The sequence below is a fragment of the Eubalaena glacialis genome, chromosome 10 (assembly GCF_028564815.1).
Source record: "Eubalaena glacialis isolate mEubGla1 chromosome 10, mEubGla1.1.hap2.+ XY, whole genome shotgun sequence".
In the NCBI taxonomy this organism is placed as follows: domain Eukaryota; kingdom Metazoa; phylum Chordata; class Mammalia; order Artiodactyla; family Balaenidae; genus Eubalaena; species Eubalaena glacialis.
In genome coordinates, this window is record NC_083725.1 from 114,268,607 (window position 1) to 114,293,984 (window position 25,378).

Below are 25,378 nucleotides of genomic sequence, written 5' to 3' on the forward strand. Positions count from 1 at the left end.
CCTGGCCCCTCCCCAGCCTCCACGCATCCCCTCCCGCCACCGGCTTCCTGGGGAAGGCGAGGAGGGGCCAGGTCCTGGCACTTCAGAAGTGCCCCGGAGGAGGCCTCAGCAATTCTGTGGGGGGGGTGCACCCCTGATCCCCAGTTACAGCACTCACACAGGCGCCCTGTCTGCGCCCCACCGGGGTGGGCGTGTCGGGGACTCACACTTGGCCGGCAGCCGATAGCCGCAGGTGATCTTGGCCTTGCCGGTCTCGCAGCTCTGAAGGGTCCTGCACTCGTCGGTGAGGAGGGGTCCGGCGGCCCGGTGGATGCAGCCGTCCACTGCAGGGGACGGGGCAGTGAGCCTTGGGGTTCCCCGCCGCCCGCCTGAGCCCGTTTTACAGAGAAGGCCGAGGCCCACAGACCGAATACTCCCGATCCCCTGGCTGTGCTGGGACTCACAGGGCACCTCGCCTTTCTCCCGCGGCCTCCAGACGCTCCCTCACCCCTCCACCCCCTACCCCCACCCCTGGTCCCACACTTGTTTCACGTCTAGGGAAATCGAGGCGGAGACAGGGGCCAAAGCGGGCCCCGGCGGGAGCCGGCGCAGACCTGCCGGCAGGGGGCGCGCCCGGCCCGCCCTGCTCTTTCCTGGGCTCTCGGCAGGGGCGCGGGAGGGGTTGGGGGTCTCCCCGGGCCGAGGTGGCTCCGGGAGGCAGGGTCCGGGACGGCAGGCAGGGTCCGGGACGGCAGGAACCGCAGCCCGAGCCGGGCTAGGGGGAAGTCCGCCCTCCCGGCTCCGGCCCGGACGCGCCGCGGGGCCCGCTACCAGTCGCCGCCTCCGCGCCAGGGGCCCAGAGTACCAAGGTCGACCTCCCAAGGCGAGGCCCCTCGGACCTACTTTACAAACTCTAAGACCCACTTTACAGACGCGGAAACTGAGGCCACCTAGTTACAAGAGGCAGATCCGATCCCGGCCTTGAGCTAGGTCTTACAGCTCCTTCCCTGCGCCACGCGGGGAAGGTGATCCGGACCGCGCAGGTGTCTCCGGGAGTGCACCCCAGCTCGTTAACGAGCCGCCTCGTTAGTGCATCCGGCTTAATTGGGGCCGGGCCTGGGCTTGTTTATCCGAGGGCGGCTCTGGGGCTTCGCTAGCGACCTTGGGGACCCGGACCCAGATAAACAACTTGGGCGCGGGCGGAAGAGACTCTTCTCCTGTCCGACCTCGCTCCCGCGGCGCTGAGGGACAGGCGGGGTTCGGCCTTGTCCCTCATTGGCTGCTGCACCTTGGTAAGCCCTTTCCCCGCTCCCAGATTGTCCACTGCCTCATCTGAAAATTAGGCACAGTGACCGCGCCCCCCCGGCCTCAGGGGAGGCGTTAACATCCTGGCCAGGAGAACATGATCCACCTCTGGCAGGTCCCCAGCTCCGATTGCACCCTAGGCCTGTGCCCGGGGCTTCTTGGACACCGAGCTCAACGCTCTGCAGCAGGAAAGGACTACCATTTCCTCATTTTACAGATGCGCAAACCGAGGCCCTAGCTCCTTCATCACAGCCCCACCCTCAACATCTTGGCACAGGACCAGGGACACCAGCTGGACCACCCCCTTTTCTTCTGTCTTCTTTTATGCCCTGTGAGCCCAATTAAACCTAATTTTGCGACTTCACTCAGGGATGGCACCAGGCGATTTCCCAGAGCGTCCCAGGAGTGGGGGTGGGCAGGTGGGGTAGAGGAGTTGGGGGAACCTGGGGAGGGAATCTGGGACTGGGTCCCCCGCCTCCTCCTCTCAGGCAGGGATGAGGACGGCGGCACCCAATGGGAGGGGGCGGAGAGTGTGGCACAGTGGGTGTACAGCGTCCATGTGCAGTGTGTCTGTTCCGGGTGGGGGTGCCAGGCGACCCACCCAGCACGGTGTGCCACAGCAGGGGCTGTGGAGCTGGGCAGCCTGGGTTCAGATGCCAGCTCTGCCGGGCACATTTGTGTGACCCAGGGCACTTAACCTCTCTGGACCTCGATTGCCCCATCTGTAAAATGGGATAATACTAGTACCCACCTCATAGGAGTATTGGAAGGATTAAGTTAATTCCTGTAACATGCTTAAGGCATGAGTGAAAGCGACGCCAGTGTTGGCTATTACTAGGTCAGTGAGACTGTGTGGGCGGGTGCCCAATGTGTATATACCAGGGAGCAGGGCGGGAGGTAGCGTCCAGGGCGTACAGGGTTAGCACAGGGACCTGCCGGAGCCGGCTCACCTGGGGACCTCCCAGCCCTGCCCCAGTGGTCTCATCCACTTGGCACCTGGTTGCCTGCCATCTCCCCGTGCTGTCCACCCTGCAGGCGACCTTGGCCCACTGTGGGGGCCGTGTGGAAGTGGCGCTCAGCGAGATCTGTGTTTGAGGGACTTATTGTTTCCTGCAGGAGCGGACAGGCCTGCAGCCAAGCGTTTGGGGCTGACCTGGGGGCATGAGGGGGGAGGCGGAGGGAGGAATTGGCGCTGGCAGAGCCCTCGGGCTGGAGTCCCCCGAGCAGCATGCAGAACAGGGCCGGGCCGTGTGCAGGTGCCCAGGCAGCAGTTCTCCCAAAGCAGAGCTGAGGGACAGGCCCGGGGTTCCACCCCTGCTCACCCTTCCCCAAAGAAGCCAGTGCCCAGACTGGCCCTGGCACTCAGGGTTTCAGCAGCCAGGCCCCCTCCTGCCCCCGCTCCCTGTCCACACAGCAGCCTGTGGCTCTCCCATCCCTGAGTGCCAGAGGAGGCCCCCAGCCCAAAGGGCTGCCCTTCCCATGTCTCCCACCATGACCTGCACCTCCCCTGGCTCTGACCCCCAGGCCCGGTCCCGGCTCTTCCTTGGGCTAAGCTGAGCCCTGGAGACCGGAAGGAGGAGGCTTCCTGGGGTCCCATCTAAAGACAATGTCCTTCCTCCCCACTCCCCACCTGACCCTGGGGCAGCTGGCCCTTGGGCCTGCCTGGTTAGAGGGTGCCCCAGTTCATACCAATTGACCTTCGGTCCCCTCCCTGGTCAGCCACATCCAAAAACCCTCTAAAACAACTATACTCCAAAAAAATTAAAAAAAACAAAAACAAAAAACCCTCAAAGCTCCAACTTGACCCCCACCTCACTCCGAGTCAGCAGAAAACCTGGGGTCTCTCCTGGGGAGACTGAGCCCACATGGGTGGCAGGGCCTTCCTCAGATGTCCCTCCACTAAGGTCAAGGCTGAATCCTTCCTCTCCCGGAAGATGGCCCTAAGGCCACTCTGCCTCCCTCCTCAGCCTCCCCCTCGCTCCTCCACCTTTAAGGTCCCAGGTCTGGCTCCTTAATTTCAGCCTCAACAGCTTTTTTTTTTTTTTTTTAAATAAATTTTTAAAAAATTTATTTATTTATTTTTATTTTTGACTGCCTTGGGTCTTTGTTGCTGCACGCGGGCTTTTCTCTAGTTGCGGCGAGCGGGGGCTACTCTTCGTTGCGGTTCACGGGCTTCTCATTGGGTGGCTTCTCTTGCTGCAGAGCATGGCCTCTAGGCCCGTGGGCTTCAGTAGTTGTGGCCCTCGGGCTCAGTAGTTGTGGCTTGCGGGCTCTAGAGCGCAGGCTCAGTAGTTGTGGCGCACGGGCTTAGTTGCTCCGTGGCATGTGGGATCTTCCCGGACCAGGGCTTGAACCTGTGTCCCCTGCACTGGCAGGCAGATTATTAACCACTGCGCCACCAGGGAAGTCCCTCAACAGTTTCTTGGTGAGCAAGGCGCTGAGCCATGTACATCCACCGTCTTATTTGGGCCTCACAGCCTGGCTGTGCTATTATTTTTCCTGCTTTAGAGAAGAAGAAATTGAGGCACAGAGAGGGTGAGAGACTTGCCCAAGGTCACACAGCTGGACTGCTCTACTTCCTCTAGGACCATGAAAGGACCTGTCTCTCCGTTCCCATCCTGAGCCTCCCTCCCACCCTGGCTGTCTGTCTACTGTTTGCCCTCCTCACCCAAACACTTTGGGAAGACGTTTTGTCTACGGCTGCTGTCTCCTCACTGCTGGCCCCTGCAGCCTGGCTCCTGTCCCCTCCCCACATCTACGTATCCCCCGCCCAACAGAGGGACTGCTTTGGGGACCTTTGGTTGCTGAGCGGTCTGGGACCACTCCTCTTGCACGACTGTTCAGCTGCACCCACAGGCTGACCACTAACTGTCTTCATCCGATCCAGCAAGGCTGCCTTGGAGACCTGCTCTCCCCGTCCTCCTGCCTCCCTGATCTCTTCTGTCTGGGGGCCCTGTCTGCCCTCTCTCTGTTCCAGCCCTGACTTTCCGCCCTGGTCCAGGCACGTCCCCCAGAGAAGCCAGCCGCCCCTGCTTGGAAGCCCACCCCAGCCTCCTGCCATCGGTGTGGCCTCCACAGCCCTGCACTGAGCCTTCAGGAGCATCAGCTCAGACTCATCCCCTGCCTCACAAGTCCAGGGCCGGGAGGGCGCTGGGAGAGGGCAGGGCTGGAGCCGGGCCCTCCTCAGAGCCAGTGGAGGTGAAGCAGACAGGCTCCCGTGGGGGCCATTTGCCAAGGCGCTTAGGATATTTTGGCCGCTATTTAGAGTGCTGTAATATTCATGAAGGGAAGATTAGATATTTAAATTTATTCAGCAATAAATGCATCTCAGTGGGGGAGCATTCCTCATGCTAAACAAACAAGCAAGCAGGGGCTAATTAATTATTTACAGGAACACAAGGAGGCCTGTGGCCTGGGGGAGAGGAGGGCAGCTGTGCCCCTGACAGAGGGCAGGAGACCCTGGCTGGCCCTGGGCCTACCACTCCATCTCCCCCCCATTCCCCTCCACTGTCCTGTGGGTCTGGCCCCCCTGCTCGCCCCCTTCTGGGATTTCTCTTTCCAGAAATCCTGCCCACAAGCTTGCCAGTAGCTTTGGGCCAGTCACTTAACCTCTCTGAGCCTCAGAACTGGCCTCAGAAAGTTTGTGGGGAGGACTGAGGTTTGCTGAGAGGTGGCCGGGGGGCGGTGGGAGACTAAAGGCCAGAATTATTAAGCAACTCGTCCAAGATCTCACAGTTACAGGAGAGCAGATGCTCAGAGCCGCTTCCCCAGCCTCCATCTCACAGGAACAGGGACAAAAGCTCGTGGAGGCAAAGCCACTCTCAGCCAGGTGGGGGTTGTGAGGCCTTGCCTGGGCAGCCCCCAGCCCTGCCCTGTGGGCTCCTGTGGGTCCGCAGGGCAGTGGAGGGAGAGGACGGGCCTGGGCAGTGCCCTCCCAGGGTGCCAAGTCTCAGAGCCTCTGAAAGGAGCTTGCTGGGGCTGTGTGGGCCACGGCTCCTGGTAGCAGAGCAGACCTGGCCCCGAGAGACCCAAGGCTCCCTCCCCCCAGCTCTCCCACCCCTCCGCCGGGTCACTTCACCTCCCTGCGCCTCAGTTTCATCTGTACAAGCTCAGTAACAGCACCTCCCTCTGCATTCGGTGTGAGCGTTCAGTGCGAGATGGTACCAAAGGGCCCTGCACGTTATCACATGTCGCCCCATTTTACAGATGGGGAGACCGAGGCACAGCCACGGACTCCGTAGGCAGAAGACTCCTCTGTCCCTCATGCTCTTGGGGTCCCCTTTGCCCAAGGGATGGGACACACTGCCAGGTGGAAATGTCACCCAGAAAGCCCTGGCAGAGAGAGGGCTGGGGAGGCAGAGGGGTGAGCTTGAGGCCCACGGGGCCAGGGGAGGGGTGCACCTCTCGAGCCCGGGAAGGCACCTGGGTCTGGGCCCTCGGGACCACCTCCCACTTAGACGTCTCACCCCGCAGGCCCCAGGGGCTGGGCGCCCGGCCTGAGAGCCCTCCCACTCCAACCACGTTGGCGCAGCCTGCAGCTGCCGCCCATCCCAGCCACCTGCACAAACGCCGAATGCCAGGGCTGAAAGGGGGCAGAAGCCTGAGCCGCTGCACTGCCAGGCCCCTAACCTGCAGGGGGCAGGCCCAGCCATAAAGCCTGGCCAAGTGACCCAGGCCAGGGCCTCGGGCCCCCTTCTCTCTGGCCCTTCCTACCCTCTTCATCTCTGGCCTCCATCTTCCTCCCAGGCCCAGGCCGAGACTTGGGATCCTCAGCCCCACATGATACCCCATTGCCAGAACTGCCTCGGCCTCTGCCTACACCCTCCTGGTCACTCATTCAGTCAACAAACCCGTGCCAGCCCCCGCTCTGTGCTAGCCTTGGGCTCATCCCACTGTGGGGGGCGGGAGGCAGAGCCCACCCTCGCCAGGACCCACCCTCGAGGGGCCAAGGTGGGTGGGTGCCCCAGGGAGAAGATGGATGAACGACAGCTCCGCGATGTGATCTGAAATTCATTACGGGGTGAGATCAGCTCCTTAAATGGGGATTTGAAAACATTAGGGCTTCATTATGTACACAACGGCAGCGCCTCATTCATCATGCAAAAATCACTCCCGTTATTAAAAATCCCTGTGGCAGCTGCAGGCAGGGGCTTGGAAGCATCTTGCCCGCTGGGGGCGGGGCACGGGCCCCAGAGGCCGAAGCTGGAGTCCCCGCCCTTCTCTCTCCCACCCAGGGAGGGCTGGCTGAGGGGTGGGGGTGGGGAGCGCGATTCAGCTCAAGGGACTTGGTGCCTCAGTTTCCTCATCTGCAAAATGGAGATGCTAACGGTACGTGTGTCCCACAGTGCTGTGACGGGGGTGAGATTCTGCAGGGAGAGCCCAGCAAGGCCCTGGCATCCACGCAGGGAGCGCGCCACACGTCTGGCAGCTGTTAGCACCTCCTCCTCCTCAACTGGGGCCTTTACTTGGGGGACCGTGTCACTCCCCTGCTCACGAAACCTCCCATGGCTCCCACAAGTCCATGAAATAAAATCAAGAACGCTGAGCAAGGCTGGGGCTCCCTCCGGCCTCCGCCTTAGATGACATCTGGCCTCCGCGTGCCTCCCCCACCATCCTCAACACAGGCATTGGGCAGTGGGGAGGTGGACCCGCCAGGCGCCAGGCCCTGGGCGAGGGAGGCGAAGTGCGGCTCTAATATCACCGCAGTGAAACAGCAGAAGGAAACAGACTCCAGAGCCAGAGGAGAGGGAAGGGAGCTGGGCAGGCATGGGTGCGGTTCAGGGTTGGGAAGGCGCCTCTGAGGAGGTGGCATCTGAGCAGAGCCCTGAGTGATGAGAAGAAAGGCTTTGGGGAGGTCAGGGGAGGAGGGGTCCAGGCAGAGGGCTCAGCAGGGCAACAGGGGGAGAGGTGGGAGGGGAGGGCTGCATCAACAGGAACCATTGCAGTGGGAAGGTGCCAGCAGGACAGGAGCGTGGTCTGAGATGGCCTCTGGGGCCCTTTGCTGTGCCCTCGTCCAGGAATGCCCTTCCCCTCTCTGCCGCAGCACGGCCCCCTGCCCCAGACAACTTCTGGCCACACCCGCCCCATGCACCCCCCCGCCGCAGCCTGGCACGGAGCCGTGCTCAGGATTGGCTGGTCGGCCCACACAGCCTGGCCTGGAGAGGGCCACGGGGGCCCCCTGTCTGCCTGCTGTGCCAGGCCCCAGCTAATCGGAGCAGAGCCGGGAAGCAATCACAGATCAGCGGCGCTGGGCGATGGAGATAGTGCCAGGTGGAGGTGCGTGGGATGGCAAGTGAGCTGGGCAGAAGTCGAGGCCTGAATCCTGAGGGCGAGTGAGCAGGAGAGAGCAAGAGGTGGAGAGAATGCAGGTGCCGGAGGAGCCGGCGTGGAGGAGAGAGACAGAGAGATGGAGCGAGAGTGAGACGGCAAGAGACAGACCGAGTGGGGGCGAGGGAGACTCAGACGGAGACAGAGAGAGGAAAGAGGGTGCCCCCCGCCCCCTGGACTCATGGGTCCCTGTGTGGAGAGAGGAGAGGCTGGGCCCCGGGTGGCAGGTTCTGCCCGAGCCATGTGCCTGCATGGTGGGTGGAGGAGGAATGCACACAGATACCTGGGCTGTGGGGAGGCGCCCCTGGGCATGGCCGGGTCACCAACAGGTCCCCACTGAGCACCTACTGTTTTCCAGGAGGTGGACAGACAGACGCCCTGTGCATGCCCCTTAGTGGGGGAGTCTGATGGGGAGCAGTTGGTACTTAATCACACAAACAAGAGTCTGATTTTCAAGGGTGACAGAATACTGGCCCAAGAGGGGCAGTGGCTGCTGTGTCCCAGTGCCTGCTGTGTTCCAGCACTGAGGACAGCGCCAGGAACGTGGCAGGCCCCTCAGCAAATAGAGCAGTGTGTGGGCGTGTGTGTGTGTGTGTGTGTGTGTGTGTGTGTGTTGGGGGGCTGCTGGTGGGAGGGGCTGCCCTGACATGGAGATAACTAGGTGGGAAGGTGTGGTGGGCGGGCACAGGAGCAGCATGTGCAAAGGCCCTGTGGCAGGAGAGGGCTATGCCGGGAGCCGAGCCACCTCTGGCTTCTCCCTGGTGGGAGATGCCTGGGACCCTGCAGTGTAAGGGACATACACATGGACTTGCAGTGTGGGCATAGGGTGGAGGGCGTGCAGAGCCGATAAGCAGGAGGGCAGGGTGGCTGCGCCCTCACAGGCCTGCAGGTTTGGGTGGCCTGCTGACCTCCAGAAGGGAGGGTCCTTGGCAGTGGCTGTGTGTGGACGGGGCTCCATCCTGCCCTGCCCCTGCCAGGGACCTGCCTGACCCCAGCCGCCCACCCCTTGGGCTGGCCCCTGGGGCTCTGGACAGGCGGGGGCAGAGATGGCCGCTGCAAGCAGAGGAAGGCGGCCCTGAATTAATCTGTCACTAAAGCTTGGCCGTGGCAGGCGCAGTCATGATTTAGATGAATAATTGAAACGCTCCGATACATTTATTATCCCTTTAGTGCGAAAGTGGCAGAGAAAGACGAGGGGTAATTGAAAAAGAGTGCACAAATCTCCACCAGAAGGCTGGCTCCTTATCGCCGAGTAAACATTTCAGTCCCAATAAACAGGAGAGACACGCGTCAGGGCCCTGTCGATTCCCATCCTGATTTAGGGCCCGCCTCCCTTCCTACCATACAATAGGAGAGTGTTTGTTCACAAAAATTTTTTATCGAGCCAGTAAAAGGCTCTCCAGGAAGGAGGCGGGAGCAGGAGTGGGCCTGGCAGTCCCCAGGCCTGAGGGTCCGGCTGGGTAGCTGCCCCAGCCCTGTCAGGTCTCCCCACCGCAGACACTGGGCTCTCTACCTGGTGGGCCTCTCCATCCCTCTGTACCCGATGAACTCCTATGCAGTCTTTGGGGCCCAAGTCAAATGCCCCCTCTGTTGGGAAGACTTCTACCAAAATGGATCTCTTTGAGGGCAGGGTCAAGTCCTGAGTCCCAGGGTTTGACACAGGTGTCCTCCCCGGCTCCATATACACACAGACTCAGAAAGAGTGCTGGGAAGGAATGGGGAGTGGGGGGCCTTCACTGTGTTATCACACCACCTACCTTGGCCTCAGGGCCTGGTGGGTGCCCAACCCCAGTGAGGCAGGCCCAGGGGCCCTGGACCCTTTGGGTTAAGTCCTTTTGGCCCCAGTGGCCCCTGGGGGTTCCCCTGAGGTTTAGGGTGCCAGAAGACTCCCCTACATACTTTCTGTAAACACTGCGGTTCCCTGCACCAAAGCCCTGCAGGCCAGCCTCAGCCCCCCTTTCAAGAGCTCCTTTCTGAACTGATAGCTACCCTTCCCCAACAGGACTGTATGAGAACCCCGGGGCGGGCTGTTAGTCCCCAGCTCCTAGGGCAGCACCCAGCACACAGGGGTGCAACTAACCACCCCACAAAGGCTGATCTAGGGGCTTGGAATCCCCTGAACCCTGTTCCTGGGGAGAGTATGTTCTAGTGGGGAGAAAGGCAATAAAAATAAGCACAAAACACAAGCATGTTGAAAGGGCATCCGTGCTCTGGGAACAGGCACAGGACAGGGGAGAGGATCAGCATGGAGGGCTGGGCTGGCTGGGGGAGTTTTCAACAGAGTGGCCAGGGCAGGCTGAATGGGACCAGTGCTTGTTAAATGCATGGGTGGTGACTGGATAGGTAAATGGGTGGTGATGGGAAGTTGGGGGTGGGTAGAGGCCTGAACCCCTGCAGGGCTGGACTTGGGAGAAGAGGGCACCTGGGAAGACCAGGGTCTGTCTGGGTAGAGTTAGATGGGGACCCAGACCCCCCAGTCCCAGGCTGCCCCTGCCTGTGCCCTCCCTCCTGGCAGGTCGGGGCGTTAAGGCTGGATGGACCAGGGGGCAGCAGAGGGTACAGGTGGCAGATGTGAGAGCAGAGGACATCCCGGGGGCCCAGGGCCTGTTACCATTCCCATCCCAGGTGGGTGCCAGGCCCCCCCAAGCCCCAGCCTCTCCCTATCCCGTCCCCTCCCTGCCACCTCCGCCTTGTTCCAATCACATTAGCGGAGTGACAGCCCCAGTGAGCACTGGCGGCGACTCCATAAATCTCGGCCGGCGTTAAAAGGCTGGACTCCGGGCCCACTTCCTCCTGGGTCCTGGCCCACCCCATCCATCTCTGCGTCGGTCAGGCTGCGCTTGGGGCCTGCTCCAGCCTCCTCTCACCCTCAGTGCTGCAGGAAAGGGAGCTAGAGGGACCCCACTGGGCCTCCCCCCTCAATCTGGCCAGAGCAGCTGTCCTTTGACCTCCCAGAGTGAGGTCACCAGGCCATCTATGAGCCACTCCCTGCCCTGCCTGAAACCTCAGTGGCTCCCACTGCCCTCATCAGCAAGTCCTTTGCTTGACATGTAAGGCCGTCCCTGCCTTTACCGGTAGTTCATTCATTCATTTATTTATCAACCATTTATTGAGCACCGACTGTATGCGCCAGCCCCAGTCCTAAGTGCTGGAGATACAGTCATGCCTTCTGGAGCTATCGTTCTCAGTGGGGAGACAGCCAATAAACAATGAACATAATAAACAAGTAAATTATATAGCACATTAGGAGAGAGGTGCTTGGAGGAAAAGAAAAACTAGAGCAGTGTGAGGGGCCTGGGGAGGTGGGGCAGGGGCAGGGAGCTGCAACTTCGAGGGGTCAGAGTGGGCCTCACTGAGTAGACGGCACGCAAGTAAACACTTGTAAGAGGTGAAGGGAGCAGCCACATGGCTCTCTGCGGAAGAGCATTCGGGGCAGAGGGAAGAGCCAGTGCAAAGGCCCTGAGGCAGGAGTGGGCCAGGTCTGTTCCAGGAACTGCAGGGAGGTCGGTGTGGCTGGCACAGAGTGGAGAGGGCCAGGCAGTCTGACAGGTGGCTGGAGACCCTGTGGGCCGTGGGAAGGAGGTGAGGTGAGAGCCCTGGCAGAATTTTGAGCAGAAGAGGGGTGATGACCTGACTTAGGACTTATAAGTCCACACCTTTCTGTGATCCTTTGCCTTCCAAACTGAATGGCTAAAAATCCGGCTCCTCACGTGGTCTCTGAGGCCCCTGAGTCCTCTCCCGTCTCCCCTCCTCCTGGCTGGGCTCCGACCACTCCAGTCTTCGGAGTGTCCCCGAATGCCCCACGCTCTCCCTCACTCCAGGCTTCATCTGTGCCGTTCCCTCTGCCCAGCACACCCTTCCCACTGCTCTTCACCGGCTGCCTTCTACCCATCCCTTGGGTCCCAGTGGAGGCACCACCTCCTCCAGGAGCCTCCCTGGTCCCCAAGCCTGGACACTGAGGCTGTACTCCTCATTGAGCACCCGGCCCAGCCCCCCCTATTGCACAGACCACCCTGTGTCGTGGTGGTGCTCCTGTCTGGCCTGTGAGCTTGAGGAAGCAGGGACCAAGCTCCTTTGGTGCCCGGCAGATCTGTCCAGGCACTTGGCTCAGAAGAGGGTCCTAGATGGGCCTGTCTGTGGACCCCCAGTCCCCAGTGAAGCCACCTCATGCTGTGAGGCCACCAGGGTAGCTGTGACCTCCACAGGGACAGCTGGAGGAGAAGCAGGGGAGGGAGGGAGGGAAGGAGGGAGGGAGGGAAAATGTCTCTAAACACAAACAGGCTCCCCGCCCCCCCCATCCTGCATCCTGGCCGGTCATCAACAGCTCTTAACGCTGCTCTTATTTATTCCTGACCTTCTATGCCCCTTTTATTTTTCCCCTTTTAAAACCTGGCCTGGGCCCCGCCACCACTGCCATAAGCGCACCCTGGGATTTATCCGACGGCGCATTAACCCCTGACCCTAGCTCACCAATCGTACTGCTGCCTGCACAGACAGCGGGCAGCCCCGCCAGCTGGGGGGTGAGGGGCTGGGGCCGAGCGGCTGGTGTGGCCAGCCTGTGCTGGCCTGGCCGGGCCCCGGGGCCATAGGGGCTGTCCCCCCGCCCCTCCCCGCCGGCACCTGCTGACCTTGCCCTGTGCCCCTGGGGGCTGGGCCCACGCTGACTTCCAACGCCCTGCCCGCCTGGCCTGCCGGAACCCCTGCTTCCTGGTGGTCCTTGACAACAGTGAACACACACGCATTGCATTCTCGTGGGCTTAACCGTTGGTGGAGCTCCCCATGACTTGATGAGAACTTGTCCTGGCGGCAGAGCCGCCCTGCGAGGTTGCAGGGCAGAGCAGAGACGCTAATTTTGCCCTCACAGGTGGCGAAACTGAGGCCAAAGGAGCGCAGGGCTGGCCGAGGGCCCATGGGCGTCAGGGGCAGGGCTGGGCTTTCCCCACCACACCTGTGCCCCGGCCCCACAATGACCCGGTCCCAGGCCCAGTCCCTTTGAAAGCTCAGGGGGCCCTCCAGCCCCCAGTTACAGACCAGGAGGCCTCTGCTCAGGGGGTGGGGACCTACCCCAGTCACCCAGTGCTGAAGCAGCCGGGCCTGCCAGCCAGGTGTCCGGCTTCATCCACAGTGAGGGTGACGCCGGGCAAGGCCGATGGGGTGGGAGGCAGTAAAGAAGGGCAGAGATGGAGAAATGGGAACGGCGCACCGTGGGGACCAGGGGGAAGGCTGCGGGGAAGGCGCATGGCAGCCAGCTGGGCTCCGCGGGTGAAGGGGCCAGGAGGAGAGAAGCAGACCCCCAGCCAACCCCCAGGCCGCAGGAAGGGCGTACTCACCGCCGCCGCCTCCGAGCAGGGAGCTGTTGGCTGCAAGAGAAAAAGACGAAGGTGGTCAGTCGGGGAGAGGTTGGTGGGGCATGCAGCTGCGTGGAGGGGGCGATGGGGGGCTGCCAGCCAGGCCCGAGGGCCAGCCCGGGTCCCTGGGCACAGGGTCCCTGAAGCAGGGGCAGATAACCAGGAGGCGGAGGGGGCTGGGACTTCCTCTCCCGCTGAGGCTCCCAGTGGGCCTGGGTTTGGTAGGGTGGTGGGACTGGGAGGCACCACGGTCGGGTCCGCTCACCCCGGAAGCAGCTGCATGTGGGGTGTAGAGTGGCAGGTGACCCCCGGCCGCACGTATCCTTCATCCACTCGTTCTTTCTTTCTTTTTTTTTTTTTTTTGGCTGCACAGTGCAGCATGTGGGATCTAAGTTCCCCGACCAGGGGTCGAACCTGCGTCCCCTGCATTGGGAGTGTGGAGTCTTAACCACTGGACCGCCAGGGAAGTCCCACACTCATTCTTTCTTCCCGCAGGGTCTCCCGAGCCCCTCTGTGCCAGGCCTGGTGTAGAGGTGCGGAGCTCACAGACTGTGGGGGACACAGAGCTGCAGCCACTGGGAACAAACTGCATCGCTGCAGCCGTGGTAAGTGCCGCCCAGGGGATGACTGTGAACCAGGGCCGGGAGCCTCATGGACGACAGCACTCACGTGCGAGGTCAGGACCCCACCCCGGGGCAGCGCAGGGAGGGCCCAGGGCACTGGGACTGGAACCGGACTGGAACAGATGGGTGACTTGTGAAAGTCAAGGAAGAGAGAGGGCTCCTCAGCTCCGCCGGCCCCTGGCCCCCCGCACCCTCGACCAGAGCTGGACCGCCAGCTGCCGCGGCTGCCCTGTCCGTCTCGCTCTGCCGGGCCAGCTGCCCTCTCTGGCCTCCCCACGGGGCCGACGCCGGGGCAAAGTGAGGCTGGCAGCCTCTCCGTCAGAATGTGAGGGCTATGCAAGTCAGCGCCCCCTCCCAGCCTGGCCTCCAGCTTCCGGCCACACAGCTGCCTCTGTGTGAAGCACTGATGCTAATGAGTGCAAGTGATGGGTGAGACAGGGCAGGTGCGTTCCCCAGGCCCAGGTGTTGCCCGGTGGGGAGATGGGTCAGCTGTGCCTCAGCCCCTCTGGCCCCAGGGGTCCTGGCTCCCAGGCGGGGCCTTCAGCTCCGACACCGCTGTGGCATCCCTCCCTGCCTTCCCAGGTCCTGTTGCAGCCCCTCTGTAAGAGGGGGACACGGAAAAGAGCCCAGGCCAGGAATGGGGGCCACTTCTGAGCTGGCCCGGCCGTAGGCCCGGGGTGCTGTGCGGAAGCTGTGGACGCTGCTAAGCGGTGTCGGGTGGCTCTGAGTGGCTGGTCTCCCAGAGCTGACAGCTCTTCGCTTGGGGAATAATTAATTCCACAGCCCGAAAACCCAGGGCTGCAAGTTGCCACGTTACTTGCAAGATTAATACAAGCAGCTAATTAAGATGGAGAGGCGAGGAGCGGCTGGGCGCTCCCAGAGCAGCGCTGGGGGGCCGCGGGGAATGTGGGCGGAGGCGGGCTGAGCAGGCGGGTGAGGCAGGCAGAGCCGGAGCCGGAGGGAGAGCGCTAGCAGGAGATGGACCACGCGGGACACCCAGGCAGACGTGGCAGGCCGCTGGGGGCTGGGCCCGCAAAGCTTGGAATGTGGCCTCTGCCCCAGGAATGCACGTCGCCAATGACCGAGCGAGGGCTATTTGCCAGGCACAGACTGACCCCATTTACTATCATAACAAAGCCACAAGGGCAGTGCTACTGCTCCCATTTTACAGATAAGAAAACCAAAGCTCAGAGGTTGAGCTGCGTGGCAGCAGGATTGGAACGGGGCCTGATCCAAAGCCAAGACACAAAGCAGGCCAACCTCGACTGCAGACTGCTGGGACTGTGGGAGGGAGGCTTCCCCTGCCCCGCCCCCGCCCCCGCCTCCCCCACCCCCCGCCCCCCAGGGCTGAGGCCCGCCTCCTCCACATCAGGCAGAGCACACAGTAGGTCCCTCTGATGCAGTCTTGACCCGCCTCCCACCCCAGCAGGTTGGCTGCAAAGATGAGGGGTCGGACGTCAGGAGAGCTCTGCCTTGGAGCCAGCGCGGGAGACCCAGGCATCTTAGGTCGGCGCGGGTCCAGCTCCCGGCCCCCTTGCCTCCCAGGGCAGTCCTGGCGGCTGTCGGAAGCTGCCCTCCACGGCCCTTCCCTGCCTCCCCCCATCACCTCTCTCTCTTAATTAACACCGGCCGCAAACGAGCTGGCTCCCGCTGGTGGAGAGCTCAGTGTCAAATGCACTGGCAGCAAGCCTCAAAGGGGCGGGAGGGGAGGGGCGCCGACCTGCTGTTTTGCAGGCCCCTTTGGAAGGAGATGCCAACATCCACCTGCCCTGCACCCCCTAAACCCCACCGAGTGTGGCCCTGCCCGGGTGAGGGGACTGGGGTGGATTGGCCCGATGTCTCATCCAGGGGCTGAGGAGGGAGGTGAGCCTGGGGCAGAGGCTGAGCTGGGGGAAGGGGGGACCAGGTAGCCAGGTGGCATTACCTGCCACAGGTGGGAGAGGGAGGTGTGGCCCAGCACTGGGGGCTCAGAATCAAGCTGCACGGAGGACCTGGTCACCAGCCTGTCCCCAAGTTCAGCAGGTATCCCAGGAGGCCGGTCTGCGGTGTCCCCTTCCCCCAGCCCACCATGCCCGGCAGTCCCATGGCGGGGCTCAGGGGGAAGGGCTGCAGTCTGATGGTCTAGACCCCGTTCTCCTGCTCCTCTCTCCCTTAGGCCCCTGTCTGGCCCTCTCCCCAGGGGCCTGGACACCTGGTCACATGGTGCCCCAATAGGGCTGCCCGAGGCACTCACAGTTGGGAGGATGGCCTGTAGCCTTGGGGGGAACACGGAAAATGGGGAGCAGTACCAAAGATACCACAGGCGGTCCCCTGGGTGTACCGCCCAGCCTCCCATCCAAAGCAGGGCAGTTTCAGGCCTTCCTGCTCCCCGGCCCTGGCTGGCCCTTCCCACCTCACCTCACCCGCACGCTGGCCTTGAGTCTCCAGCTCTTCCCCTTTCTGCCGCCCCACCGCCCCCATGCTCCCCTCAGTTTGGTTTGAGGCTCTAAATCACAACTGGTCATTAGTCCATTTTTCCGATGAGGAAACTGAGGCTCACGGCGTGACTGGTGAGGGGAGGAAAGGGGTTTGAACCAGGATGGCTGGTTGTCACACCCATTTTCTTAACCCCTGCACCCTCCCTCGGTCTGAAAGGGCTTCCTTGCTGAGGCGGGGTGATGGGCGAGCAAGACGTGGACGAGCACTGGACCTCAGGTCCAAACCAGAGTCTGTAACACAGCCCCACCCAAAGGACCCAAACCTGCCCCAGCAAAGCAGGGTCATCAAGCTTGTGAGGGGGGGCCCACGCCTGGCCCTAGGGTTTGAGCGGGACTTGAGGCTTGTTCTGGCTTTGTGGCAGGCATAGGCTCCTGGGCCAGAGTGTGCGCCTCCGGGGCTGTGAGATGCCTGGTCCGACGCCTGCCATCCGAGTTGGCTTGTCGGCCCCCATGCGGGACGAGGTGGTCCAGCCCTGCCGCGGCCCCTGCCCGTGGACGTGCCTGTGCCGTGCTCTGTTGGACACGATTAACTGGCTAGGAACCTCAGTGCTGCGCCTGTGACCTTGGGGTGGAAATGAGGTTCACCCCAGTCACTGCCAAATCCTCTGTCCGCTGATAGCGGCCCACCAGGCCAGGGGCTGGGGCTGGGGTGCGCTGGGGGCATCGCTCCCCGCCTCTCACACATTCTGCCAGCCCTTCCCTGCCCCCGCACTGCTGCTCATGCAGTGCAGTCCCCCGACCCCCATTTCTCCCTTGCCTACTCTGCACCTTTTCAGGCCCGGGGCACCTGGGGGGGGGAAGCCCCTCCCCCGACTCCCAGCACCTGTTGTCCTGTGGGTGGGGGAGAGCTGCTTCCCAGTTTGTGCCCCAGCTCCCGGCCCAGTTCAGGGGCTGGAATGTGGCCACTGCCTGGTGAAAGGGAGAGGGCCAGACCCGGAGTGCTTGGCCACTGTCACTTCAGGGGACCCAGCGGCCCCTCTGTCACTCTCTGCACAAAACATCGAGTCCTGGTCCGGGAAGATCCCACATGCTGCGGAGCAACTAAGCCCGTGCGCCACAACTACTGAGCCCATGCTCTAGAGCCTAAGAGCCACAACTACTGAAGCCCATCTGCCACAACTACTGAAGCCCATCTGCCACAACTACTGGAGCCCGCGCGCTTAAAGCCCATGCTCTGCAACAAGAGAAGCCACCGCAACGAGAAGCCCGCGCACTGCAATGGAGAGTAGCTCCCGCTCACCGCAACTAGAGAAAGCCCGCGCACAGCAATGAAGACCCAACGCAGCCAAAAATAAATGAATAAATTAAAAAAAATTTTGTTTAAAAAAATAAGTACTAGGGATGTAATGTACAACATGATAAAAAAAAAAACATTTTGCTTGGGTGCCAACTGTGTGCCAGGGGCCACCAAGGGTACCCAAGTTGAGTCGAGGGGAGTGTGTAAATGTCCAGGTGAGGAAGGTACCAGAGCTGGAGCAGCCTGGAGTCTGGGGGCTTCACAGAGGAGGCAGCAGCACACCTTGGAGGGAAGCAAGGACATGCAGGGAAATGAGTCTGAGCATTTCCCTGGTTGGAGGGACGGGGAGCCACAGGGGTGCCTATGCTGGGGAAGGACATGGTCGGCTTTGCCTGACTCTCCACAGGCCGAGGGAGGATCAAAGGGGCCAGAATGTGGTTGAACCAGGGCAGCAGCAGAACAGGGGTGGAGGGAGGGGGAGGCGAGGGGAGAGGGCGGAGGGGAGGGGGACACACAGATACATCTTCCTCTTCTTTTCTTTTGGGGCCACCCCTCGCAGCATGCGGGATCTTAGTTCCCGACCAGGGATCGAACCCAGGCCATTGGCAGTGAGAGCGCTGAGTCCTAACCACTGGACTGCCGGGGAATTCCCTCCTCTTCCTCTTCTGGTTGCTCCCCACTGCACACCCCCTCCTGCCCTGCCAGGCAGCACCTAGAGTGGCCCCCACTTTGAGGGCCCAGGCAGGGAGTAATAGGCATGTACCTGGGGCTCATAATACTTTTAGGGACCATGAAAACGTAATTTCTTCTATTTATTTATTTTTATGTATGTATGTATTTTTGCGCTTTTTATTTTATTTTTTATATTTATTTATTTGGTTGTGCCAGGTCTTAGTTGCGGCAGGTGGGCTCCTTAGTTGCGGCTCGCCCACTCCTTTGTTGTGGCACATGGACTCCTTAGTTGAGGCATGCGAACTCATAGTTGCGGCATGCGGATTTCTTAGTTGCAGCATGCAGACTCTTAGTTGAGGCATGCATGTGGGATCTAGTTCCCTGACCAGGGATTGAACCTGGGCCCCCTGAATGGAGAGTGTGGAGTCTTAACCACTGTGCCACCAGGGAAGTCCCTAATTTCTTTTAAAATCAGAAGAAAAAGTGAACTTTTAGGTTGAAAACAGAAGTTATATATAATTTTAAGTATATATAAAATATATAATATATATAAAATGTTAATAAATTCGTCTTTATGCCAACAAAGTCATACAATTAACTTTTATTTTTGTAGAGGAAGGGCCCACAGTGGCAGAAGGGCCTGGGCCTGGGCCAGGTAAGCCCTGTACTTGCATGAGCTCATTTAATCCTGACCTTGTGTGGAAGACACTATTACTAACTCATTTTACAGATGAGAGAGCCGAGCCATGGAGAAGGATCTTCTCACTATGCAAATATGAGCATCTCCTGGGTTACTCCCAGCTTCCTGGTTAAAGGTCCAAAGCCCCCTTTTGCTCTCAGGATAAAGAACAAGCTGCTCCCATACCCCAGACCCATGACCCTGCTGACTCATCACCTTATCTCTGTCCTCTCTCCCTCCCATCTATCTCTCAGCCACACTCCAGGTCCTCAAACTTGCCCCATTTCCTCCGGCCCCAGGGCCTTTGCAAGGGCTGGTCCCCTGCCTGGAGGAGACCCTCACCATCTCCGGCCCTGAGAGCCGGCAGGGTCTGGAGCTGGTCTCCGGCTACGCCCTCCCATGGGCCATGAATCACTGCCTCCAGCATCCTCACCTCCCAGGTGAGCGTCTACTTTGCTTCCCTACCCCCCCAGCCCTGAGTGTCTCGTCCACAGTGCGTCCCCAGCGCCCAGCACAGAGCCCAGTGCGCAGCAGGCACCCACGAACAATACACTGAACAAACCTGACAGGTTACGATTGTGCCCAGAGTCACTCAGCAAGGCCGCATGGGGTCCCCTGGCTCTGAAGGAGAGGCTCTCATCCACCAGGCCTCACAGAAGAGCCCACCCGGGGGGGCCCTAAGAGGCAGGATCTGGGGTGGGGGCCATGCAGGTGACAGGGCTGGTTCAAGGGCAGTGACAGGAGGTGGTGTAGGAGCTGCCTAGGCTTTTCCCTGACAGGGACTAAATCCTCCAGCCCGGGTGGGGGAGTGCCAAGGGAGGGGGCGGTGGGCCGTGTGGGCCATCACAGAGGAGACTTGGTGACCTGAGGAAAGCGCTGAGCAGGTTACTGGGCCAGGGAGAAGCTGGGTGAGCGGGCACAGCAGTGACTTTGCAGCAGGCACGGCCCCTCCGGGTGTTTCCGGAGGCTGCGGCTGCCACGTGGCCTCATCCTGGCCTCCAAGGCCTGAGAGGCTGCTGGCCAGGCTTGGGGTGGGGGGACTGCTCCCTCAAATCACCCAGCCCCTCTCCCTGGCCCCTTTCCTCCACCCTCCCCTGTAAGGCCAGATCTCAGCTTTCTATCATTTGACAAAGGCACATCCAGCCCCTGTATGTGCCAGGCTCTGGGACACAGACCGGCAAGGCCCTGCTGGCACAGATCTCATCATCAGGCAGGGAGACAGTCCAGAAACAACCAGATAAACTTGAACAAGAATTACCATTAGCGCCAGAGGTTGTGAAGTGGATAGAAGGGAGGAGAGAGTGGCAGGCAGGTGGGTAGGGGCTCACCTAGAAGGAGTCGGGGACCCGCTGAAAAGGAAGCCACTTGTGAGGAGCACCGGCCAGGCAGGGGCTGGCCTGTGCAAAGGCCCTGAGGCAGGAGCCCGCCTGGTGGGTTTGAAGCACAGCCAGGAGCCTCTGTGGCTGAGGCAGAGTGAGTCGGGGAGAGAAGTAGGAGAGAAGGTCAGAGGGCAAAGGGGGCAGGAGGGGGACCAGGGGGCTACTGCACTTTCCAGGTGATCCCTTCCCAGACTTCCTCCTTGGTTCTCCCCCAGTGTCTGTGCGTCCCCGAACAGCCCCTACAATTCCACTGCACCTGCCCCATTCCTGGCCTGCCTCTGCCTGGCCGAGCCCCCACTGCTCCCCTGTGCCCCAGAGTCTAGCACAGCGCCCGGCACCTATGAGGTGACGATTGACTGACGGCCCGCGCGATGGAATGGAATGGTGCCCCCAGCCCCACGGGGTGTTTGGGGGAGTGGGCTTTGTTCCCATGAAGTCCTCACCGTTTCCTCCCCGAGTTCCCACAGGCCTGCAGTGGGTGTCCACATTACTTGAGGGCGAGCCGTTTAAAACACGTTTTAGATTAGAAACGTCCCACAGATGGAATAAAATGTGAAATGTGCTGAATTTCTGAAGAGAAAACAATAGACTTCAAAGGCATCTCAAGCTGTAAGAGCAGTTGCCGTGTTTGACAAGCTCTGTCTCCCAGGCCAAGGTCACTGTCCTGTGAGGTGAGGCTGCCTGGTGGAAAGTGTGAGGCTTACTGGACATTCCCCAGGCTTGGGGGGCCCTCATAGGGGGCAAGGGGCTCACACTTATCGGCACCAGGCTATCGGACCTCTGCTGATCAGCTCAACATGTGTGTACGTGTGTACACACACCCCTTCCCGCCCTGTTTACAGACGGGGAAACTGAGGCCCAGAGAGGCAAAGTGACTTGCCCAAGGCCACAGCCCTTATCGGAGGAGCCAACGTCCTCGTGCTTTGCAAGGTCTGGTCCTGTAACCCTCAGCTGTGACCTTGGGCCAGTTGCTCCACTCCCTGGGGCCTGAGTTTCCTCATCTGTGGGGTGGGGAGGTCAGTTAAGTGAAGGCCTTTGGGGCATGGATGATAAAGTTTAAAATGCCTCTAAAACTGTTATGGCGTCATAGAGCTTCGTGATGGCATTGGGTGCAGGAGCTGGGGTCCCCAGCTCTTCCCAGTCAGCCAGGGAGAAGGGTGAGATCAGCCTGCTGACAGGCTGCATTAATAATAATAACAACAATAATAATGACAGCAGTTTCTTCTCATCAAGGTTTGTTCACCAGCCTCCTAGGGAGAGCCATGGGGACCTTACTGGATGCACCGCTCCATTTTACAGATGGGGAGACTGAGGCTCAGATAAGCGCCTGGACCGAGGCCACACAGTGAGGGTGGTGGAGATAGAATTTCAATCCCATTGATCTGACTCTGGAGCCTGGACCACTCAGCATCCTGCTCAGCCAGATTTGGCTTTTTTGCCTCCAGGACCGAGCTCCTCACTCCATCTTCTCTGAGCAGAGCCCTGAGATTCCCCAAATCTGTTGGGAGTTGTACCCAGCTGGGCTCCCTCTTCCAGAGTCTCCCCTTCAGCCTCCTCCTTCCCACTGGCCCTGTGCCAGGCCCCCCCTTCCTCGGCTCTCCTGAACCTCAGATGGGCCTCCCTCACTCCTGCCCCTTCACCCACGTCCATTCTGGTTCTGCAGTCCCCTCCCTGGCCTACCCCGCGCATCCCACCCCCATGCCTCTCCCTACAAAAGCTGCCCAGTCAGCCATTTAAGCTCAAAGCAGGTGACTTGGCTGCGGTTCCTGCTGGCCTAGGCCCCTCCTTTGTCCCCTCCTGCCTGGGTTCCTTGGGCTCTGCCCCTGGAGACCCAACCTCCCAGCTGGCGGTCCCCAAGCTGGACCCCAAACTCTTGGATCCCACCCTCCCTCAACACCCATTCTCCAAGCCCCCTAGACACCTTCTACATATTGGTATTTTGTTTTGCAAGAAATTCATGTTCATTGCCCCAAATTGGATAATATACATAAAAAGCAAAAGAAAAGTGAGTCACCCATTAGCTCATTGCACAGATTTGGCTAGCCCCCGTTCACATTTTCCTGGAGGAACTTTTAGACTTTAAACAAAAACAAAAAATAGTTAATAACACATTTATCGAGCAAATTCTTTGTGCCAGGCATTGGGCCAAATATTTTCAGTGGATTCTTTCATTTTACCCTTCCCTCCCTGGAGAGCCTAATGAGAGGGTACTATTATTTTTCTCACTTTACAGATGAGGAAATAGAGGCTCAGAGAGGTTGCATGACTTGCTCAAGGGAGCCAGGCTTTGAATCAGGCAGTCTGATTTCTGAGGGAGTGCTGAGTCTGCAGTGCTGTGGGACCCTGGCTGCTGCCTGGGCCTCCCCTCCCCCAGGAGCCAGGGGTCCCCGCGCTCAGCGTCCCACCATTAGCATAACCACAAACATCCCTGAAACCCAATTACCAAGAGATGACTTGGGCCCCAGCCAGCCGGGCGGGCACAGTCTCCGGCCACGCAGGAACGAGGGGCTGGGGCCCAAGGGAGCCCTGGCGGGTGGAAGAGTGGACGACGAGGGGAATAGGTTCTGGGGGAGGGGCCTGGAGAGGCTGCTTCTCCACTGCTCCCGGGGTGGTGTGGGTGTGTCCTGCAGGCAGCCTTGACCCCCTGCTCAGCCCCAGCTGGAGAGGCCCCCCTACCCCTCAGGAAGGGTCACAGGTTCTTCTACCCCCAGCTTGCTGGGTGATCCCAGGCAGCCCCTTGCCCTCTCTGAGCTTCAGTTTTCTTCCTGAAAGGAGAGAACCAGGGCTAATGGAGCAGAAAACAAATGACGGCCTGGGAGGAGGAAAGAGTGCAGGTTCTGAACAGCAGGGCAGGTCTGGGGCTGCATTTCTAACTTCCCCATGAGGTCCAACCACCGTCTCCTCCCACCTGGGCAGCTCCTCTGCTGGCCCTCACCCTCCACTCCGTCCTCTTCAGCAACCGGGGCTCCTTTTCTATTGAACACACACACACACACACACAAACACACACACACACACGGCCCCTTGACCCACCAACAGCCCAACAAATACAATGTCATAGAAGAGCTGAAGCCCTCCCCTTCCTTCCCCACCCCTCTCCTCCCCAACAGAGGAACCCACCACCCTGAATTGGGCATGTATTTTCTTTAGAGTTTTACTATGTATACCCCTCAACAGGCTATTACCCAGGTATTCGTGTTTTAATTTATTATTTTTTTTGATTTAATTAATTAATTAATTAATTTTTGACTGCGTTGGGTCTTCGTTGCTGCGCGCGGGTTTTCTCTAGTTGCGGTGAGCGGGGCTACTCTTCATTGCGGTGTGCGGGCTCCTCATTGCAGTGACTTCTCTTGTTGTGGAGCAGGGGCTCTAGGCGTGCAGGCTTCAGTAGCTGCGGCACGTGGGCTCAGTAGTTGTGGCTCGCGGGCTCTAGAGCGCAGGCCTAGTAGTTGTGGTGCACAGGCTTAGTTGCTCCGCGGCATGTGGGATCTTCCCGGACCAGGGCTCGAACCCGTGTCTCCTGCATTTGGCAGGTGGACTCTCAACCACTGTGCCACCAGGGAAGCCCATCGTGTCTTAGTTTTATATAAAGTGGAACTCCTGGGATTGGCTGCTACCCTTTGTGGTGAGGCTTGGGAGGCTTATCCCGGCAGGCCCAGGCTGCTCTGGTCGGTCTGCTTTCACCGCTATGTAATATTCCAGGCTGGGACTGTCCCACACTCTTCCACCCGTCCTCCCACTGACCACCAGTCAAGCGTGCCCAGTTTTGCCTCTTGCAAACCCAGCTGCAGTAGCATCTTGCACGCGGCCCATGAACCCATGTGCTGGAATTTGTCTCCTATACGCCTGGCAGTGGGACTGCTGGTTGTGGTATATGCACATCTTTAACTCCACTAGTTATTGCCAAATTGTTCTCCAAAGTGGTTGTTCAGATGATCGTTTTAAAATATAAATTAAATCATGTCACTTCCCTGCCTAAAACTCTCAAATAGCTTCCTATTACACTTAGAATAAAATCCATACTCCCCTCCACAAATGCATGGCTGCATGCCACGCTCCATTCTCCCCAATTTCCTGGACTTCTTTCTCTTCCTCGGATAGGTCTGGCTCTTTCATGCCCCAGGGCCTTTGCACATACTGCTCCCTCTGCCTGGCACACTCTTCTTCCATCTCTTTCCAAACTGTCTCCTGCTCATCCTTCAGGTCTTCAATGAAAATGTCACCTCCACTGAAAGTCCTCCCCTGAAGTGCCTCCCACCCTGTTCCTCATCACCCTGTTTATTTCCTTCAGAGGGCACGTCATGGTCCTGTAGTGATCCCGTCCTCTCATTTATTTGCTGGTTTATTACCAGCATGGCAGCCTGTGGAAGAGGGCCTGGTCTGCTTTGGTCATTCCTGTGCTCTGGAGGCCAGCACGGCCGGCACTGAAGCTCTGCTCTCAGTGACATTCATTCATTCAACAGATGTGGATTAAGCCCCATCTGGTTGAAATGTCCAGAGGGGAGTGAGCCCGAGTTGAGGGCAGAGGGGTAGCCAGGCCCATGGGGCCCTGAGCCTTCTCGCACGGCCATGGGGAACTATGGCAGGTGCTAGAGTGAGGGAGTGGCAGGGTCAGGCTTGCACTTTAGAAGGCAGCTCCTCAGAGCTGAGGGGGAGCAAATTGAAGGGAGTGGACCTGGAGGTAGGGGCTGGAGGGATGGTGGTGGCCGAGGATGGGTTGATGGAGGGCCAGGAAGAGAGGCGATGCTAAACCCACAGGGACCAGTTAGAGGACCATGGGAGACAGGATTGGATCGGGCATAGGATTGGCTTCCAAATGTGGCTCAATCCAGTCGATGGAAGGAGCACCTTGGTGTGAGGAAATGGCAGGGCTCTAGCCCCCTTGATGCCCCCCACCCCCGTCTTCCACCACTGCAGGAAGCTGGGAGGGAGCTCTCCCAGTGATTTTGAGAGGGCGGCAGAAGTCCAGAGGTGCCTCCTTGGACCCCAGCGAGGCACACCTTGATCTAGTCCAGCCCCTCTGTGTATAGACAGGGAAACCCTAAAAGGAAAAGGCCCTAAAAGGAAAGGAACTAGAAGAAGACCACACAGCTGAACCCTCACGCTAGTTGTTGCTTTTGGAACATGAGGTGTGGTACTGAGACCAAACAGACATTCCCTTCTTCCGATATAGACAGAGGAAAGGGGCTTCCCTGTGGCGCAGTGGTTAAGAATCCGCCTGCCAATGCAGGGGGCACGGGTTCGAGCCCTGGTCCAGGAAGATCCCACATGCCGCGAAGCAACTAAGCCCATGCGCCACAACTACTGAGCCTGCGCTCTAGAGCCCACGAGCCACAACTACTGAGCCCACGT

General features: G+C 59.8%; 1 protein-coding gene across 3 annotated transcripts in view; it reads right to left on the bottom strand.

The window, feature by feature from the left end:
• The window catches only part of MACROD1 (mono-ADP ribosylhydrolase 1), a 152,516-nt gene that overhangs the window by 1,731 nt on the left and 125,407 nt on the right, over positions 1–25,378 (bottom strand). For 2 of the 3 annotated variants that reach the window (XM_061203540.1, XM_061203542.1), the window contains exons 4-5: positions 12,942–12,971; positions 207–323 (exon numbers count right to left, since the gene is read on the bottom strand). In XM_061203540.1, coding sequence (XP_061059523.1) covers positions 207–323; positions 12,942–12,971 — 147 coding nt within the window. The remainder of the gene's footprint in view (positions 1–206; positions 324–12,941; positions 12,972–25,378) is intronic. The other variant, XM_061203541.1, reaches the window with a different exon arrangement.